Consider the following 16,889-nt stretch of genomic DNA (forward strand, 5'->3'; position numbering starts at 1 on the left):
AATTACCCTTCAGTTAAAATTAATTAATTAAAAATGACTTGAGAATACATTGCAATTTGTGCAATTTGACTATTGCATTCAGGAAAAAAAGACAACAGCAAAATAAAAAATTTAAACCCTAAAAGATTTTTAATAAAACATGGGAAAGTCAAAAGAGAAAGAAAAAAGAAAACCAGCCTATGAATGAGTGAAGACCCCTGGACAGTGCCTGAAGAAAGAGGAAACTGTATTTGTGCCTGTGGGGATATACATCATTGAATTTGTGATAAATATCCCTGATCTAATTATAAAGGGGATTATGTGGATAAAAATCAGAAACCCTGGGAAAACACATTTTAATGATTTTTCTAACATAATTAAAGACTGGGGAGAATAAGAATAAAAGTGCTTAAAGACACAGCTGCTCACACCTGTTGCCACATAGTCGCCTGAGGCCCTCTGAAATCATTTCTAATGCTTTTGCAGAAGGAAAATTTTGTACAGCTACCTGCAGTATCAGAGCACTATTATTAAATGTCAGGAAAAGCAAGTCCAAGTACTATCCTAAAATGCAAGGAGAAGACACATTTTTGCCTCCAGAGGGCACTGCTGTTTTCATAAAAGAAGGAAAACTGAGAGCTTCTGCTGTGGGCTTCCGGTGGGTTTTTGCTTTTGATGTGCTATGCTGTGCTTAGTTCTTAGTCGTGTCCAACTCTTTTGCGACCCTGTGGACTGTAGACCGCTAGGCTCCTCAGTCCATGGGATTTCCCAGGCAAGAATACTGGAGTGGGTTGCCATCTCCTTCTGCAGGGAATCTTCCTGACCCAGGGATGGAATCCACATCTTCTACATTGCAGGCGGGTTCTTTACCGCTGAGGCATCAGGGAGTTTTGTTTTTTTTTTTTCATCAGGGAGTTTTTAAGGCATTGGGACAGACTGGTCAGTATGGGGCGGCACTTTTTTAACCCCAAAGTAATTAGAAACACGGAAAGGAGCATATGGCCCCAAACACTCAATCTCTTCTATTTTAACAGCAACAACAGCAACAAAAGACTTCCCAACTTTTCATTGCTGGTCCTACTATGTTCCTTTCTCTTCATGGGCGGCTGAAGGAGTTGACTCTCTGTCCATCCGCCTGCTCAGCCCACAGCAGTCTGGCTCCCAGTTCACACCAAGCCTTCTCTGAAACTGCTCATCAGTGTTTTCCAGGTGGCTAACTCCAGTGGACTCTCCTCTCCTCTTTCCTACTCTTTATTTGGCCCTTCTCTATAGTTTCATTAATTTCATGACCTGATTCCTGAACCTCTGCTTTTAGGCTTCTCCAATGCCATCTTCCCCTGGTTCTTGTCACCTCTCACTTTGCCTTTACAGACCTTTCAACTGGATTCAACCTTCATCAGCTGTCCCAGGATTTTATGAGAGGCACATCTCAACTCTTTCTAAATACTCTCCAAATGTGATCTCATCTACTCTCATGACTTCAGCTCACCAGCTGCAAATATGATTCCCATAACTGTAACTCTAGCTATGGCTCTCCTGAGCTGAATTTTTCAAGTCTACCTGAACGTCCCATAGTTCCCTCAACATAGCCTCTGAAAATCTGGATCCATAATCTCATCTCCACTCCCCACATTGCTACCTGCTGCTAAGTCGCTTCAGTCGTGTCCGACTCTATGCGACCCCAGAGATGGGAGCCCACCAGGCTCCCCCGTTCCTGGGATTCTCCAGGCAAGAAATCTGGAGTGGGTTGCCATTTCCTTCTCCAACGCATGAAAGTGAAAAGTGAAAGTGAAGTCACTCAGTCGTGTCCGACTCCTAGCAACCCCATGGACTGCAGCCCACCAGGCTCCTCCATCCATGGGATTCTCCAGACAAGAGTACTGGAGTGGGGTGCCATTGCCTTCTCCAACATTGCTACCTACCCTCACCCAATCCCTCCAAAATCCATGCTTTATCTCTTGGATTCCACAGCTTGGTAAACAATACACCATTTATCTACTCAAGTCAGAAATCTAGAATCTTCTCTTCTGTTTCATATTCAGTTCATCACAGGGCCCTGTCCACCTAAATCACGGAAGGATGTGGCCCTACCCTTCTTGCCCACGGATACCACTTCACTTCACAGCTTTCAGGGCTCCTTGACTGAGCTATGGCAATACATTTTCTTTAAAGACTTAAATGTACGTTATTTTATGCTTTATTGTTTGAATAGTTACCAGGTACATTTACTGGTTCAAATTTAGAACATATAAACGGCTCCCTCCTACTCCCCTCACTAAATCCCCTTCCCAGAGGCAATCAATGCTATTAGCTTTGCCAATATCCTTCCAGGGGCATTTTTACACAAAAGGTAGCATTTAAAAAAAAAAAAACTCTCATAAAGTAGACATTTATTGAGAAGCACTGTCTGCTCAAAACCTTCAACAGACTCCATTGTCTATGTAAAGCTCAAGCTCTTCAGCCTGGCGTCCAAGGGTCTCTTTGAAATTTCAGTTTCCCTGCCTCCCTTTTACTTACCTAACGCTCCCACAGAACTTCAGTGCTATGAAATGGCACTACTTGATGCTCTCCAAACTCTCCTTCACCTCTGGGCCTTTGCCCTCTTGGGGAGGAAGCTCTGGGACACCAGCTTTGGGCAGAGTGCTCCTCAGAGCCTGGGCCCATCCTCAAAAGGTAGCATCTAATATGCACTATTTTGCATCTTACCTTTTCTATTTAAGGTATCCTAGAGATCTTTCCATGTTAGCCTATATTCCATCGTATAGATGCATTGTAAGCTATTCAACTACTAGTAAAATCCCATGGACAGAGGAGCCTGGTAGGCTGTAGTCCATGGGGTCGCTGAGGGTTGGACACGACTAAGCAACTTCACTTTCACTTTTCACTTTCATGCTTTGGAGAAGGAAATGGCAACCCACTCCAGTGTTCTTGCCTGGAGAATCCCAGGGACGGGGCAGCCTGGTGGGCTGCCATCTATGGAGTCGCACAGAGTCGGACACGACTGAAGTGACTTAGCAGCAGCAGCAGCAACCCCTTTTATGGACACTTGCTATGTGCTGTGCTTAGTTGCTCAGTTGTGTCCAACTCTCTGCAACCTCATGAACTGTAGCCCACCAGGCTCTTCTGTCCATGGGGATTCTCCAGGCAAGAATACTGGAGTGGGTTGCCATGACCTCCTCCAGGGGATCTTCCCAATCCAGGGATCGAACCCAGGTCTCCTGCATTGCAGGCAGATTCTTTACCATCTGAACCATCAGGGAAGCCCTTATGGACACTTAAGTGGTTCCTAATCTTTTGCTATTATAAAAAAGGCTGAAAAGAACAACTTAGTACATAGGTCACTTCACAGAGGTGCTAATCAATCAACAGGACAAATTCCTAGAAGTGGACCTGCAAAATAAGAATGAATATGCAGTCATAATTCTGATAGTACAGCCAAATTGTTCTGTATAAAGACTCACCCATTTACAGTCTTACCAGACATGTGCAAAAACTTTATCTCTGACCTCTCCACCTCCATTCACCCTTGCATGGAAATGTGTCCTCCACATCATTGCCAACACCACCTTTCTAAAATGCACATCTGATGAATCACTCTCCTGTTTGCCCTACTTATCTGTCTTCCATATCTCCCTATTGATCTTCAAGACTTTTCGACATTTAGAACTGTGCTGTCCAGTGTGGGCCATTAGCCACGTGCAGCTCTTGGAGCACTTGAAATGTGGCAATGTGGCTAAGCACAACTGAAAGATGATGCAAATGTGAGATAACACTGGATTGCAATGACCTACGATGACAAAAAAGAGTGTAAAATATCTCCTTAGTAAGTTTTTAACATTGATTATATGCTGAAATGATTAATTTAGGATATTGTGACCAAAAGAACATAAAATTAAAATTATTTTCACCTGTGTGTACTTTAAAAATTCTAGCTATTGAAAAATCTTAAATTAATATGTAGCTCACACTATATTTGCTCCTCTGTCCTTGGAGCTCTCCAGGCAAGAATATTGGAGTACTAGAGTTGGTAGCCATTTCCTTCTCCAGGGGAATCTTCCCAACCCAGAGATCAAACTCAGGTCTCCTGCATTGCAGGCAGATTCTTTACCATCTGAGCCACCAGGGAAGCCCAATATGTCTATTAGACACATTATATTCCACTAGACCCTTCCTCTGTCATCTCCCTTACTCATCACATCCTTTCCAAAGCCTCCGTGCTACCTCTGTGCTTCACATACGGTGGTCCCTATGCCTTTGATGAGCCCCATCCCTCCCTCTCCTTCTCTCTTTTAAGATTCTGCTTTACTTCAGACTTCCTCTTGAGGGCTTTGAGAGATTTTGCTTCTTGAGTCACAAGTCTGACTCCAGTTACCAGCAGATGAGGTGTGGTGCCTCGGCTCTCACCTTTATTCCGTAGTACACAGGGCAGCCCTGCAGTTCAGTGCATACGTGCTCAGTCCTGTCTGACTCTTTGCGACTCCATGGACTGTAGTCCACCAGGATCCTCTGTTCACGGAATTTTCCATGCAAGAATACTGGAGTGGGTTGCTATTTGCTATTCCAGGGGATCTTACCCACTCAGGGATGGAACCCTTGTCACTGGGTCTCCTGTATTGGTAGGCGGATTCTTTAACCCTGAGCCACCAGGGAAGCCCCCATGAAGTTCAGCATTGTTGGCTAAATGGAGAAAGGAGGGCGGAAAAGCCCGAAGAGCCAGTCTAAAGTACTGCGTGAGAGAGAGGTAACAGGTGGTATGGCATAATTCAGGTGAACAAATTCAAATTTTTTGGAATGTAGGTAAGTTTAATCTGAACTTAGCATGTGAATTACATTTTCCCTGCAAATAACAGTAACAATAAGAGTTAAAAGGAATCACAAACTCAGGAGAAACTTTCTCTGACTTGAGCATCTGCCCCGTCTCCATCCTCCCAGGGGAAGCCCAGCACTGGGCGCCAGTCTCTCGCGCGCCTCTCCCCGCCCCTGGCGCGAGGCCGCAGGAGAGGACCCCCGGGAAGTCTCTGCGCCCACCCCCCGGGGAACAGAGAATGGGACCTACTCACCGGGCAGTCCGCGGCCAGGAGGGCGGCGAAGAGAGGAGGGGGTGCGGCTCTGCCGGGAACCGAGAACGATCTTCGGGAAAGCGAAACTGAAACTTTGCGCCCCAGGGCGGCCCCGGCCCAGCCCAGCTGCGTCGCCGCCTCTCGCGGCGCCATCCTCGAGCGACAGCCATGGCTTCGAGCCTCTGCCCGCCGTCCCCGCTGCTCGTGCGGGCGTCCCATCCCTGCACGCGCCTCCAATGGAAGCTGGAAAAGTACTTCCAGAGCCGGGAATCGGGCGGCGGGGAGTGCACCGTCCTGGCCCTGGACCCCAGCGACCCCAACTCGAACACCTTCCGGGTGCAGTTCAACAAAAGGGCGGGTGAGCTGAGGGCCGGGGCTGGGTGGCAACCGCCGTCCCTGGAGGGGCCCCCCGGGCGTTCCATGCAGACCCAGTTCAAGCTTATCTAGGACAGAGGGTGGGAGAAAATCTGGTACCGTTCGGTGGGAGCCAGTAAGTGGGGGCTCCTGCTGACAGACGCAACCCCAACGCAGAGGACACAGCGCTGAAGTGCCCAGTCTCTGACCTGGCTTTTACTTGTCGGGGTCCCGGTGTTGACAGAACACCCGTGCCGCCCCCAGACCCCTCTGTCACTTAGGTATTTCACTTTGATGTTTTTCATCATTATTCCATTGATTTGTTTTTTAGAATTGCAAGAGTTATAGATACTAAGAAAAGGGGAGAAAATAATAAAGAAGAAAACACCCAGAGAAAAACAATATGAATATTTTGGTGTATTTCCTCCTGGCCTTTTCCTCTGAGTGTCAGCAAACATATATGTAGTTATAAACCTGAATCTACTGTTTGATTCCTGCTCTTCTCACTTGATTTATGATGAGCATTATTCCATGACATTGAAATGGGAAACTGGTGACAGTTTCAGGAATGTGACTTCTAATGAGTGGATGATATTCCATTAGCATTAAGCTTTCCTTTCTACAGTATAACTTAAGCTGCCTTCTTTGGAGTTTTGGGACTTTCCTGCTGACTCAGCTGCAATAAAGAATCCACCTGCAATGCAAGAGATCCCAGTTTGATTCCTGGGTCAGGAAGATTCCCCTGGAGAAGGGAAAGGCTACCCACTCTAGTACTCTGGCCTGGAGAATTCCATGAACTGTATGGTCCATGGGATGGCAAAAAGTTGGACAGGACTGAGTGACTTTCTTTTTTTTGGAGTTTTGAATAGGCTCCTCACGCTCTAGTTAACCCACCATTCCAGGATACAGGGAGCAGCCCTTACTGTGAGGGTGCTGGGGCAAGGTACAGATGCATGAGTAAGAGGGTTATTTGAAATTGCTCTCATTTCTATGTGTATGTGTATATTTAATGTCTCCACCGAAGGTAAGGATGGCGTGTTGAAAAAAGGAAAGCACCAAATTGTGGTTGACAACCAACCTGTGACTATTTTCCTGGAACCCAATGAAAATGCAGAAGAGAAGAAGACCATAATGTCTTCTTCAACACAGCCACAAAAAGGGGCAAGGCACGGTGAGAAGCCTCCAAATGTAAAGGACATTCATAATGCTGTGGACTCCTGTCTCCCGAAGGTAGGTATTGAAGGGAGCTATGAATGTTCCTGCAACTTCCTCTCCAGTCCAAGGACCATTTGCTGAGGATTTATTATGAGCCTGGCACTGCTGTAGACATTGGGAGACAGCTGTGCTTAGTTGCTCAGTCGTATCCGACTGTTTGTGACCCTATGGATTGTACCCTGCCAGGCTCCTCTGTCTGTAGGGATTCTCCAGGCTAAAATACTGTAGTGGGTGGCCATGCCCTCCTCCAGGGGATCTTCCCAACCCAGGGATCAAACCCAGGTCTCCCACATTGCAGGTAGATTCTGTACCATCTGAGCCACCAGGGAAGCTGAGAGGTACACAGAGGTGAACACAACAGACAGGTCCCTGCTGGGGACGGAGAAGTACATATACAATAAGCAAGTAAACAAAATAACTAAAGTCATTTCAGAGAGTGATATGTGCTAAGAAGAAAATAAGGGATTTTGCCTTAGAGAGTGACAGGGCTGGGGCAAGGAAAGAGAAGGAGTTTGTGGTATTTCTGACCAGAAGTCACTGAGGAGATGACCTTTGGCTTGAGAATTGAATGATGAGAAGGGACCAGCCACGCAGAGACATTTGACAAATCAGAATCAACTGCCTGCTATGTGCCAGGCACTGTCACAGGAGCCAAAGGTACAGCCAGGAACAAGCAGACCCTGCCCTCAGGGACCTTACGTTCTAGGGAACCAGATAATAATAGTAATCATATAGATAGGGAATAAAATACCTACCAGTGATAAATGTCTGCTAGGAAGAACAAAGCAGAATTTGTTGTTGTTTAGTCACTCAGTTGTGTCCGACTCTTTGCAACCCCATGGTCTGTACCCCACCAGGCTCCTCTGTCCATGGGATTTTGCTGGGAAAATCCCATGGAGTGGGTTGCCATGCCCTCCTCCAGGGGATCTTCCAGACCCAGGGATTGAACCTGCGTCTCCTGCATTGGCAGGCAGATTCTTTACCACTGAGCCTCCAGGGAAGCCCATAAAGCAGGATCAGATCAGATCAGATCAGATCAGTCACTCAGTCGTGTCTGACTCTTTGCGACCCCATGAATCGCAGCACGCCAGGCCTCCCTGTCCATCACCATCTCCTGGAGTTCGCTCAGACTCACGTCCATCGAGTCAGTGATGCCATCCAGCCATCTCATCCTCTGTCGTCCCCTTCTCCTGCCCCCAATCCCTCCCAGCATCAGAGTCTTTTCCAATGAGTCAACTCTTCGCATGAAGTGGCCAAAGTACTGGAGTTTCAGCTTTAGTATCATTCCTTCCAAAGAAATCCCAGGGCTGATCTCCTTCAGAATGGACTGGTTGGATCTCCTTGCAGTCCAAGGGACTCTCAAGAGTCTTCTTCAACACCACAGTTCAAAAGCATCAATTCTTCGACGCTCAGCCTTCTTCACAGTCCAACTCTCACATCCATACATGACCACAGGAAAAACCATAGCCTTGACTAGACGAACTTTGTTGGCAAAGTAATGTCTCTGCTTTTGAATATGCTATCTAGGTTGGTCATAACTTTCCTTCCAAGGAGTAAGTGTCTTTTAATTTCATGGCTGCAGTCACCATCTGTAGTGATTTTGGAGCCCAGAAAAATAAAGTCTGACACTGTTTCCACTGTTTCCCCATCGGATAAATGATAGTAAAGGACTACTATTTTAAATAGGATATTGGGAAAAAACCTCTCAAATGAGGTGACTTCTGAGTCGAGACATGAACAAAGTAAGGGAGCTAGCTAAGTGGATTTCTAAGGGAAAAAGATTTTAGGCAGAGGGGAAATAACAAGTGTAAAGCTGACACAGCCACCCCCACCCCCAACACACCCAGACAGGAGCTTATATCCCGAGCCCAGAAGCTTCAAGGAGGGAGGCCAGTGTGGCTGGAGGGCAGAGAACAAGAGAGCGAGAGAGGACCTTGAAGAGGTAGCAGAAGTCTGGTCTTTGAGGGATGAAGGTCAGGACTTCGGATTTCAACTTAGATATTAGGAGAATCCTTAGGTAGTTTCGAGCAGGGGGGTAGAGTGAGCTGATTCACATTTCTCATGGATCCCTCTGACTGCTGTGTGGAGGGCTGAGTCTAGGAAAATGCGGAAGTGGAAGGTCAGAGTCCAGTTAGGAGGGGCTGTAGTGAGCCAGGTGCCAGATGACATTGGACTCTGGGTGGTCCTGATGGAGGTGTGAGAAGTAGCTGGATTCAGGAAACATTTTGAAGGAAGATCTAGAGGAAAAGTGTTACATGAGGAGGGAACAGCTTATGCAAAGACTTTGAGGGAGAACAAAACATTAAACAAAATCTTGCTTTTATATTATGTTCAATTTGCCACTGTCCTTTTTTTTTTTTTTTGCCTAATCTGGGGTTTCTCTCATATTTGAGTTTCTAAAGGCCACGGTTTAGAGGGACTAGCAACATTGCATGCAGTTAGGGGGCTAGTTTTGTTTTTTGTTTTTTGTTTTTTTTAAAGGAGGAGCATAGGAGAGAAAAAACAATAACAGGAAAAAACTTAATCCTCACATGTATGGCCCCCTCCTAGGCTCACACCCTTTAGTCAGAAACATAGCAATTTACCAAGAAAATGAAGTGCCTACCTAACCTCCTTCCCTGGTGGCTCAGAGGTTAAAGTGTCTACCTCCAATGCAGGAGACCCGGGTTCAATCCCTGGGTCAGGAAAATCCCCTGGAGAAGGAAATGGCAACCCACTCCAGTATTCTTGCCTGGAGAATCCCATGAACGGAGGAGCCTGCTGGGCTACAGTCCACGGGGTCCCAAAGAGTCGGACACAACTGAGCGACTTCACTTTTTCACTCACTTCACCTACCTTCCACCCGACTCGTCAAGGTCAAATCAACAGTGGCAGCTCTAGAATCCAGACTTACTGTCCTTGGGATTTTTAGAAATGTTAATGCCCAGATTCTACATTTACATCACAATCTCTGAAGATGGGCCTGGGCCTCAGCTGTTTTTCCTCCCTGGGCGATTCCAGTGTGCAAACAGGGCTGGCTATTTTATCAGGGCAAGAGTGCCTCTGGGCTGCAGTACATTGCCTGCTCTGCAGAAAGGAATTGAAAGAAGTCGTCGTGGTTATTTCTCTCATCTCTAGACATTCTACTGAGAGGAGAACATAGACCTGGATGTTTAATACATTTTATTTGTTCTCTTTTAAAATTTCAGATCTTTCTTACTGTCACGGCAGAACTGAACTGTCAACTGTTCTCTAAAGAGCAGAGGGACCTCATCACTGTTCACTGCCCCAACGTCAAACGAGTGAAGGACCACGATGGAACTGAGAAAATCTGTGGTAACTTCAGAGATATTGAAAAAGTACATGGCTTCTTAAGTGAACTGCTCCTGGAAAGGGAGCAGAGACATGAATCTTCCCCTTTGACATCAGAGAGGGAGCCACTCAGTCAGCAGGACAGGAACAGCTGTGTTTCTCCCTTCGAACCAGAAAGCAGGTCAGAAGAAAAAAGCTGCCGTTTTGAAGTTCCCTTGGCTTTCTTTGAATACTTTACACACTCCTACCCTGATAAAATAGCCTCCATAGAGAAAAAATTTGGTACAAAAATAAAAAGTCAGGCAAGTTCTCCGAATATGGTCTATTTAGACTTCACCTCCAGTCGATCAGGTGACCTCGAAGCAGCTCACAAGAATTTTGTTGGAGAATTTCAGAAGTGTGTAGAGACTCTGAAGCAGGAATGTGTTGCCGTAGCAGACAGTAAGCAGGCAACCAAAATCAAGGAGGAGTTAAATCACCACTTTGCAAAGCTCCTCATAAAGGAGAAAGGAAGAGAATTAACTCTCCTTGGGACCGCAGATGACATTTCAGCTGCCAAAGATTTTCTTGACTCAAAGAATTTTGAAAGTCTTGTCAAGCCACCTGTGAAAATATTGACTCCTAAGCACATGATGAAGGGAATTGAGGTTGATACCGCTCACTATAAGCTTTTAGAAGCAGAATTATCCCAGGAGATATCAAAGATAGAAAAAAAGTACAACACTCAAAGTAACATTTTGGGGATAAATCAGAAAACCTGCATTCAATTTGAACCCAAAACCAAGGATTTGGATCTATCCATACATGCTTATTCAAGTTTCATCGACACCTATCAATATGTCTCTTGTCAGATTACGAGAGAAGTTCTTTCGCTGAAACTTTTGGGCAAGGAGAGAAAACACTTATATGGGACAAAGTTCTCTGATGATTTTAGGAAAAGGCATCCAGATATACACTTTGTGCTAAATCGAGAGTCAATGACTTTGACTGGGTTGCCAAATCATCTTACAAAGGCAAAACAGTATGTCTTAAACAGATGTGGGGTGTCTCCATCAGCTACAGAGAAATGGAATGAAACACTCATGGACACTGATAGTCATAATTCAAAAACAGCTCCGCCAACATTGCAGCACCCCGCCAGTTCTGAGGTGTCAGAAATGAATGAGGAACAGGACATGTGTGCCATCTGTTTGAACACCATTAGCAACAAACAAGTGCTTTCAAAGTGCAAGCATAAATTCTGCAGCCCTTGTATCCAGGCAGCCTTCTCATATAAGCCAGTCTGTCCTGTGTGCCAGACTTCCTATGGTGTCCAGAAAGGGAATCAGCCAGACGGAAGAATGAGTACCTTTGTTGTAAGAAGTTCACTTCCAGGTTATGAATCCTGTGGCACCATTGAAATTACTTATGATATTGAAGGAGGCATACAGACAGTAAGTGTTTCTGAGTTCCATGAATTTCTTTCCAGTAAACTGAGATTATCAGAGCAACAGGGACTGTTCTATTACCAATTGGCAGAAGATTTCCCAGACAGTTAAATGCTTATTTATAAAGTTCACTTTTTAAGTAGTAAAAAGTACTTGGTTTACTTATAACAGGTATCTTTCTTGTCTATTAAGGCAGAGAAGGGATGGGTGGTGATTGTGCATTGGAAGGAGAATTGTATTCCCAGAATGAATTTGGGGAAAGAGGAGAAATATGAATTATCTGGGGAATATGAGCAGACCTTCAGTGCTCTTGTTTTTTGTTTGCTCTATCTGCATATGAACACATCTACACATGTAGTGAAATTTAGACACGGATGTTTTCATGTGACATTTTCTTGCCTTCATACAGAAAGAACACCCAAACCCAGGGGAGAGATTTTCTGGAATACGGCGAACTGCATACTTGCCTGATAACAAGGAAGGAAACGAGGTTTTGCGTCTGCTTCGTAGGGCCTTTGACCAAAAACTGATTTTCACAGTGGGGGAGTCTCGAACATTAGGAGTCTCAGGTGTCATTACATGGAATGATATCCACCACAAAACATCCAGGACTGGAGGATCACAAAGGTGAGAACCTTTTGAAACAGAATGGCTGCTAAATAGAATTTAGAGGTCATAAAACATGGCAATTTGAAGATGTGACTGTAAGGAGACAGTTTATATCAGTGAGACTGGATGCAGTATTTTGACAGATGCTAATCAGGGATGATAATCTCAAAGACAGAAAGACTGGTTCCCATGACCTTCTACCTTCCAACCACAAAGTATCATACAGTTCATAAATTTTGCATCAAAGGGGAGTGGATCTTCAGAATGCAAGTAAATGGTATCCAAGGTGATTTAATTTGGTATAATTTTAATATTCCACATCTATTTGAAGGGTAGAGCCTAGGAATGTCACTGTGCCTTCTTTTAAGATCACCCTTTCTTCTACCCTCCTCTCCTATGAGTCCAGTAGAGATCCTAAATTCACTTGACTAATAGAACTCTAGAAAAGTCTTAGTTAATGGTAATGGAAGTTGTATCATGGGCAATCCAATTGCTCTTTATGAAATTCAGATAGAATAACTCAGACCCTTGGTATTCAAAAGGGAATATATCCTGACTTAATTCCCCAAATTTGAAAATCTTCCTATAGCAAAATGATTACCCTCCATAGAAATATAGTATATTATAACTTTATGAGAATCATTGCTTAACCATGAGCTGAAATTAAAGTCTTGTTAGAAGGCAGATCCTGGGCAGGTAGCTAGACCTATTCACCAGCTAAATGATTCACCTCAGCACACTTACAAATGATTATCAGTCATTGGCCTTCAGGATGGTTTGTAAATATCCGCAACTCTGAATGTTAATGCCAAGGACCTACTGTACAGATTTTTTAAAAAACATCTGTGGTGAAGCTAAGGGCATGTTTTCTTCTGCAGGTATGGTTATCCTGATCCTGACTATCTGAAACGTGTCAAACAAGAGCTGAAAGATAAAGGAATTGAGTAAAAAGACTGTATTAAAAGGATGTCTTGAGCCAAGCTTCCAAAAGGCACAGTTGAAGTAGAGTAAATTCTAATCTAAATCCTTGAGTAAAAACACCTTAAACATTTTTTCATCTCAAGAAGTGGTTTGTATATGCAAGGTTGTCATTTCTGGAGTGTTATATTTTATGGATGAAAAAAGCCCCAGAGATCTTTGTAATTTTGCTGCAAAGGTATTGCACCTCATTCACATGTCATCACTGTTGGGGTTACAGGGGTGAAGTGCTGTGAATTGCAATCACCTTCTGTGTTGTTCAGCTGAAGTACTCGATGCCAGTTGATCCTCCTTTTATTGCCATCTCTGTGATAGTCCTTTAGTTTGGTTTGTTTGCCCTTTAAACTCTATCCTAAGAGTAAAATCCTAATCTGAATGGAGGCAGGGGAGGGGAGGAAGGCTTTGGTTGTGAAAAATTAGAGAACCACATTCCTCTGCCTATCCCATGGCCAGGACAGAAATTGAGCAACCTTTGGTAATAAATGGAATCTCTCTCTTTAAGTTGCTCAGTCATGTCCACATCTTTGCAACCCCATGGACTATAGCCCTCCAGGCTCCTCTGCTCATGGGATTTTCCAGGCAAGAATACTGGAGTGGGCTGCCATTTCCTTCTCCAAGGGATCTTCCTGACCCAGGGTTCAAGCCTGGATCTCCTGCACTGCAGGCAGATTTACCATCTGAGCCACCAGTGTTTGGGACACAGAACCTAGTGTATAGTTGATGCTTAATAAATTTTTGCTGCCTGACTCAAGTTGGTAATAACCCAGCAGAGAAATATATATTCCCTAAATCTTTGGCAGAGTTCTTGGAAGCCATTGGCTTTGGAAGCCATTTCTGGAGTCCTCACCACTTATTGAGGAAAATGAGTTTGTTACTCCAGAACTTATGGCCTCTGAACTCTGACTGGCCAAACTTTGTCCTTGCTCCCTGCTGATCCTTCTAATCTGCCAAATGGTGTGCACTTCCCCTGCCATAGTAATGCTACACATCTCTGAGCATTTTTTCTCTCTGGATATTATTGTACTTTTATATTACGCTACTTTGAGTTTTAACAGATAAATCACAAAAATGCCCGTAGACTATCATTTTCTCAGTAACTGTAGCCCCCACAGCACTTTCTCCTTTTGCTAAGTCCCACCATGTCATGCTTTCTCCCTTAAATTATTTCTCTCTCATAATGACTGAACAGAGAAAAGGCTCGAGTTGCACCTACTGTAAGAAATGTCAACATGCCAAAATTTACTTCTAAATGGTTTTCCAGCTCACAAGTTTTAATAGCAAACTATCTCATTATCCATGTTCCAGTCTTTTTCCAAAAATGATGAATGAGATGCTGTTTTCTTAAAAATACATGCATACAATTTTTTGGTCAGACAGTAATAGTTGATATTGTATATTTATTTTGTCCCCTTTATAAGAACTTTGTATCTGGGCTGTTGATACTATTAGTATCCCCATTTTATAACTGAGAAAGCTGATGTGCAGAAAGGGTAAGTACCTTAACAAAGGTCCCATGATAAGTAGCGGTGCTGTAATTTGAAGGAGTTAGGGTGATTCCAAGGCTTTTGTGCCCAGAGTTGTACTGCCTCCTATAGGGGTCTTCTCCTCCATGGAGAAGCCTGAGGAGTTCCCATTATTCTGAGCTTCTCTCAGAAATGGATTCCTGCACAGTACTCAAAGTAGATTTCCTCTGAGGAAATCCTATTTGAAAAATTTTAAACCCCAAAATTTTAAATTTTGTTCAGAGAGTTGAGGAAATTTAAGGTAAATGGTATATATATATCAGATTAGATGTTTCAAATCAGATTAGATGTTTAGTTTTTGGTGATTCATTTAAGTCATAGAGTTATAATTAGTTGTTTTGTGTCTGTGGGTATGTTAGTTAAATTTGCTTCAAAAAAGAAAAGTTTGGTTCCTGCTAAGATCTGGATCCTTGATTGCAACGTGTGTGCAAGTTTCATAGTGTGAGTGGTTGTCGAGCCTTTGGATTACTGCTTTTGCTCTGTGGAAGGTATTATTATCAATATTTGCTATAAATAAAGTTATTTCCATTTTAGGAACATATTGTCTGTGTTCTTTTCCATTTCCTTTTTCTTTTTCCTAAGGTTGAGATTCTGGGTGTTTCCTGCAATACATTCAGTGTGCAGCATACCACTTGGGCAGATGCCTTTGCTTGGTTTTGTGTATGTGTGCTCAGTCGCTTCAGTCATGTTCAACTCTTTGTGACCTATGGATTGTAGCCCACCCAGCTCCTCTGTCCATGGGATTCTCCAGACAATACTGGAGTGGGTTGCTATGCCTTCCGCCAGGGGATCTTTACGACCCAGGCATTGAGCCCATATCTCCTGTGTCTCCTGCATTGCAGGCAGTTTCTTTAGCCACTGAGCTACCTGGGAAGCCCAGTTGTGTGTGTAGCTGTTGCTAAGTAGTATCACAATAGACTTAACTACTATTAACTTCACTGCTGCCATGTTCAACTGTAAAAATCACATTTCTTATTATTTTTCCTCTTTAACACATAGGTTACTACAAAAGTAAAAGTCAGCTGCAGGGTTTCACCTCTTCTCTCCTAAGAAAGCATACATAGTAACCTATCAGAGCACACTTGTCCCTCCTGGCTCCAACAGTTTTCATTTCACCTTTCCAGCATTAAAACTGCATTACCCAGATGGCTCACTGCTGCTGCTGCTGCTGCTGCTAAGTCGCTTCAGTCGTGTCCGACTCTGTGCGACCCCATAGACGGCAGCCCACCAGGCTTCCCCATCCCTGGGATTCTCCAGGCAAGAACACTGGAGTGGGTTGCCATTTCCTTCTCCAATGCATGAAAGTAAAAAGTGAAAATGAAGTCGCTCAGTCGTGTCCAACTCTAGTGACCCCATGGGCTGCAGCTTACCAGGCTCCTCCATCCATGGGATTTTCCAGACAAAAGTACTGGAGTGGGGTGCCATTGATGGCTCACTAGGCTCTGGCAAATCAAGACACCTTTGTCTCCAAAGGAAAAAAAGAGAATTATGAGTAATACTGAGATAGTTGATGTTTCCCTAAAGACAGTTTCTGCACAATTTCAGTGTGTGGGATTTTCCCCTAAGCAATCCAACACCAGCTGAGTGTCCTTCAGTTCAACTCAAATCTGACACTATCTGGAGATAGCATCAGATTCCACAGGTAAGGGCCCAGTCTCACAAAACTGTCCTCCTTTTCAGGAGCCAATTACAAGTCTAGATTGTTCCTGTGCTTCTGACTAAATGGCTATAAAATCAGAGGTTCCCAGACCTCCTCCTTGGGCTCAATTAATTTGCTAGAGCAGCTCACTGAAGTCAGGAATCCAGGTTACTTACTAGATTACGGTTTACTATAAAATGATATAACTCAGGAACAGCCAGATGGAAGAGATTTTGTTCAGTCGCTCAGTCATGTCCAAATCTTTGCGACCCCAAGACTGCAGCACTCCAGGCTCCTCTGTCCTTCACCATCTCCTAGAGTTTGTTCAAACTTATGTCCATTGTGTTGGTGATGGAAGAGATGCATATGGGGAAAGGTCATGGAACTTCCATGCCCTCTCTAGGTGCACCACAAAACTGAGCAGAACACCGTAGGGTCCTCTTGGGTACAAAAGCCTTTTCGTGTCCCCCATTTCTTGTTGGTAGGGAAAACATTTCAGCCTCCCAGATCTTCCCTGTGTTCTAAAGGGAAGGGTCAAATAGTTGCTAATTAGAGTGAGGGGATGCAGAAACAAAGGAAAGGAGGTCAAGAAACAGTTGTACAGTAATGGTCAGGGTCCTAGTTCCTCCTCAAGGGATACACAAAAGAATCTGATACATATCTCTATCCACAAAATAATCAACAATCTATAATAGGAATAGAAAAGAGTTTTATTTGAACCAAACTGTGGAATATAGCCCAGAATATAAGCCCTCAGATAACACTGAGACTTGCTCAGGAGAAGCATGGTTTTTAGGACATAAATTTAAAATGG

The 16,889-nt window shown here is 44.1% G+C and overlaps 2 protein-coding genes across 7 annotated transcripts in view; one reads left to right on the forward strand and one right to left on the reverse strand.

The window, feature by feature from the left end:
* PARP9 (poly(ADP-ribose) polymerase family member 9) overlaps positions 1 to 5,130 on the reverse strand; it is a 29,800-nt gene extending 24,670 nt beyond the window's left edge. Inside the window, exons 1-2 of one of the 6 annotated variants that reach the window (XM_061405326.1) lie at positions 5,040 to 5,129; positions 3,313 to 3,369 (exon numbers count right to left, since the gene is read on the reverse strand). The gene's annotated coding sequence lies outside the window, so the exon portion shown is untranslated. Of the gene's footprint in view, positions 1 to 3,312; positions 3,370 to 4,553; positions 4,881 to 5,039 lie in introns of those variants that run through there. The other 5 variants (XM_061405238.1, XM_061405060.1, XM_061405510.1 and 2 more) reach the window with 5 other exon arrangements.
* Positions 5,122 to 14,973, forward strand: DTX3L (deltex E3 ubiquitin ligase 3L). Its single transcript, XM_061405645.1, has 5 exons — positions 5,122 to 5,397; positions 6,418 to 6,623; positions 9,797 to 11,332; positions 11,736 to 11,953; positions 12,814 to 14,973. The coding sequence occupies exons 1-5, from the start codon at positions 5,208 to 5,210 to the stop codon at positions 12,881 to 12,883; spliced, it is 2,220 nt and encodes a 739-aa protein (XP_061261629.1). The 5' UTR covers positions 5,122 to 5,207; the 3' UTR covers positions 12,884 to 14,973.
* Positions 14,974 to 16,889: the final 1,916 nt, after the last annotated feature.

The sequence above is a fragment of the Bos javanicus genome, chromosome 1 (genome assembly GCF_032452875.1).
Source record: "Bos javanicus breed banteng chromosome 1, ARS-OSU_banteng_1.0, whole genome shotgun sequence".
NCBI lineage: Eukaryota > Metazoa > Chordata > Mammalia > Artiodactyla > Bovidae > Bos > Bos javanicus.

What these genes read in the sequence shown, in the direction of transcription:
- DTX3L (XM_061405645.1), top strand. Translation starts at nt 5,208, where the DNA reads ATGGCTTCGAGCCTCTGCCCGCCGTCCCCGCTGCTCGTGCGGGCGTCC. An exon ending in TTGAAGGAGGCATACAGACA is followed by an intron (nt 11,333 to 11,735) that starts GTAAGTGTTTCT and finishes GCCTTCATACAG; the next exon opens with AAAGAACACCCAAACCCAGG. An exon ending in AGGACTGGAGGATCACAAAG is followed by an intron (nt 11,954 to 12,813) that starts GTGAGAACCTTT and finishes TTTCTTCTGCAG; the next exon opens with GTATGGTTATCCTGATCCTG.